Genomic DNA, 3,561 nt, shown 5'->3' with positions numbered 1-3,561 from the left:
AATAAAGGGCACTGTGTTATTGTACAGTAACTGACCATTTTGTTAGGATGCTCCGGGCAAATAAAGGGCACTGTGTTATTGTACAGTAACTGACCATTTTGTTAGGATGCTCCAGGACATATAAGGGGGACTGTGTTATTATATACTGACTGACCACTTTGTTAAGATGTCCCTCCACACACGTACAGACATTAATGATGAGAAAAGGTTGAATATTAACTACAACAGCTTTAGATCTAAAGAATTCTCTGGACGAGAGAGTTGGACTACTCCACACAAAGTGAGGACAGTTAGTGGAGATGTTACTAACTTTGAACAGTTTATTAATGTACTTAGAAATATATCAAGTAATATGTATACGTAGAATGACAATTATATCGAATAACGAACAGGTCAGTGTGGTCATACAGCACAGTGAATACTCACGTGTATTTCTCGCCGGCATTCCTCCTCTCGGCCAGGGGTCACTGCAAGAGTATGAATGAAGAAGTCTGCAGGGTTAAAGTTCCTTGGACACTGTTTACCAACACTGGAAACAATATGTTTTGTTGAGGATCATTTTATACTAATAGATACGGGTACAATAATAGTCACATTGATTGTTCAACTGGATCCATAAAACAATAGTCACATTAATTGTTCAACTGGATCCATACAACAATATTCACATTAATTGTTCAACTGGATCCATACAACAATAGTCACATCGATTGTTCAACTGGATCCATACAACAATAGTCACATTGATTGTTCAACTGCATCCATAAAACAATAGTCACATTAATTGTTCAACTGGATCCATAAAACAAGTCACATTAATTGTTCAACTGGATCCATACAACAATAGTCACATTAATTGTTCAACTGGATCCATACAACAATAGTCACATTGATTGCTCAACTGGATCCATACAACAATAGTCACATTGATTGTTCAACTATATCCTTATTGGGATTAAGTTAATAACTGGACAAGTAAATTTACTTTCAAAATATAATAAACCTTTCTCCACCAAAAGACAATTAAAATTTATGGGGTCATAGATAATAAAACAAAAAATTAATACCATACAAAATACATTATTTTAAGTGGACAACCAAAAACAGTTTCTTTTCTAATAAATGTAAACTACTGTATCGTCCTTCACGATTATAGCAAAAAACCACAAACTGGACAAATGACTCATATGTCTTCAGTAATAAGGTGTCCTGGTTGATAAACGTAAATCAATGAAAGCTATCATTTGGGGGTTATTACAGTTTCTTGAATGAAACAATATAATAAATAAAACCATTGACGATAATAGTCTTCTCTCTGGTACGAGTAGTGATTAGGGGCATATCCTATCGGCATTGTCAGGAACTACCGTTTACATACCACCTCGTCCGTTATGTTTGTCTTGTTTGTTACCAAGCACAAAGCTACACAATGTGCTATTTGCACTGTGCACACCACGGGTATCGCAACCCGGTTTTTAGTATTATAAACCTTCAGAGTTACCGCCGAGCCACACTAGGGGGAGGGGCTCACCTTCCATGAGGTGGTAAGTCCAGATGTTCCAACAAGTGAATTAGTGATTTATGGTAAATAATTCACAATCCAGAAGACACATTTCCTTCTTCTGTGCAGGAAAACGTTTATATGTATGAAAAACGCCGAATACGTCTATCTTAAGCTAATGACACCTGGTGGTCCGTTTTGTATGAAGTTAAGTTAACGTACCCACATAGTTAACTCTCACCTTTCAAAGAATGTAAAAGCAGATGCGGCACTTCCCATGTAACCAACTCTTCCCTCTGCCATCAGTAGAATCTGATCAAACATAGCATACACCTCAGAAGATGGTTGGTGGATGGTGCAGATTATGGTACGTCCCCTGGTGGCCAAATCTTTTAATACACTAATAACACTCTGGGCCATAAATGAATCCAATCCTGACGTGGGCTCGTCGCAGAACATCAGGGACGGATTGGTTAATATCTGAAAGTTAAACCAAGTGACAAAAAGAATAAATAATCAACGAATTAGTACTTAGATGGGAGTTATGTAAAGTGTAACCCTAGTTAGGAGCGCCCCCAGTGGCACAGCGGTATGTCTGCGGACTTACAACGCTAGAAACCGGGTTTCGATACCCGTGGTGGTCAGAGCACAGGCAGCCCATTGTGCAGCTTTGTACTTAATTCCAAACAAACAAACAGCCTTCCAGTGGCACAGCGGTATGTCTACGGACTTATAACGCTAGAATCCGGGTTTCGATACCCGTGGTGGGCAGAGCACAGACAGCCCATTATGTAGCTTTGTGCTTAATTACAAAAAAAAATAGTTAGCAGCAAAGGCGACTTCACTACAGCTTCTAATTTATGATGGAGAAAGTTACAAACTAGGTGGCTCTTGGGTATAGTCATCAAATTGTACTTTCAGATATAACTATCACTAAAAGTCTGTTTCATCCATCCATTTATTCAAACAAAACTACTTAATAACAAACAGGCCTCTCTTACAATATTTATCACTCTTCCACCAGGTTAGAGGGGTTCATCTTCCAGGAGAGTCGTGAAGAACTAAACAAGTTACAGATACTGTTTCTGGAAAAAAGAACATTCAGATAATATTTATCACTCTTCCACCAGGTTAGAGGGGTTCATCTTCCGGGAGAGTCGTGAAGAACTAAACAAGTTACAGATACTGTTTCTGGAAAAAAGAACATTCAGATAATATTTATCCCTCTTCCACCAGGTTAGAGGGGTTCATCTTCCGGGAGAGTCGTGAAGAACTAAACAAGTTACAGATACTGTTTCTGGGAAAAAGAACATTCAGATTTTCCTTTCTGGAATAAAATTTTCATAAAACTTAAAAAGCTTTCGTCTTAGGAGGAAAAGTAAAACAAAACAAAACATATGTTTCTTTAGATGTGAATACATATTAATTCATATTTTACTTTAAAATATGTTGAATTTATCTGTCTGCGTTTAACGATGTGGGTTGTAGATAAAGAAGGAAGCGGAAGTGGTTTTCTTTAGGAGAGATACATAAAAAATGACGTCATCACCGCGCCAGCTTTAAGAGGCCTGACGTAAAGACTGACGTCATCACCGTCCCAGCTTTAAGTGGCCTGACGTAACGACTGACGTCATCACCGTCCTAGCTTTAAGTGGCTTGACGTAAATACTGACGTCATCACCGTCCCATCTTTAAGTGGCCTGACGTAAAGACTGACGTCATCACCGTCCCAGCTTTAAGTGGCTTGACGCAAAGACTGACGTCATCACCGTCCCATCTTTAAGTGGCCTGACGTAAAGACTGACGTCATCACCGTCCCAGCTTTAAGTGGCCTAACGTAAAGATTGACGTCATCACCTAATGTGTTTATAGTTTTATCAATTAGGGTTTTATGTTTATTTTCATCCTTTAACAGGTGTAGAATAACACAAACCTTCATTGGAGCTTTCGTACAATAAATTACTTAATTATAAACAATATTAGTTATTTTTCAAACCTAGAGATGTGAAAGTTTTTTTTATTGAATTTCACGCAAAGCTACACGAGGGCTATCTGCGTTA

At 38.2% G+C, this 3,561-nt stretch overlaps 1 protein-coding gene across 1 annotated transcript in view; it reads right to left on the bottom strand.

The window, feature by feature from the left end:
• Positions 1-2,150, bottom strand: part of LOC106473952 (protein white-like) — an 18,313-nt gene extending 16,163 nt beyond the window's left edge. The window contains exons 1-2 of the mRNA XM_013934642.2: positions 1,743-2,150; positions 427-529 (exon numbers count right to left, since the gene is read on the bottom strand). Of these exons, the coding sequence (XP_013790096.2) occupies positions 427-529; positions 1,743-1,960 (321 nt within the window). The 5' untranslated portion in view covers positions 1,961-2,150. The remainder of the gene's footprint in view (positions 1-426; positions 530-1,742) is intronic.
• Positions 2,151-3,561: the final 1,411 nt, after the last annotated feature.

Source organism: Limulus polyphemus, unplaced genomic scaffold, assembly GCF_000517525.1.
Source record: "Limulus polyphemus unplaced genomic scaffold, Limulus_polyphemus-2.1.2 Scaffold6669, whole genome shotgun sequence".
Lineage (NCBI taxonomy): Eukaryota > Metazoa > Arthropoda > Merostomata > Xiphosura > Limulidae > Limulus > Limulus polyphemus.
Note: the sequence above shows the minus strand (reverse complement) of the source record. Positions and strands in the feature narration are given on the sequence as shown.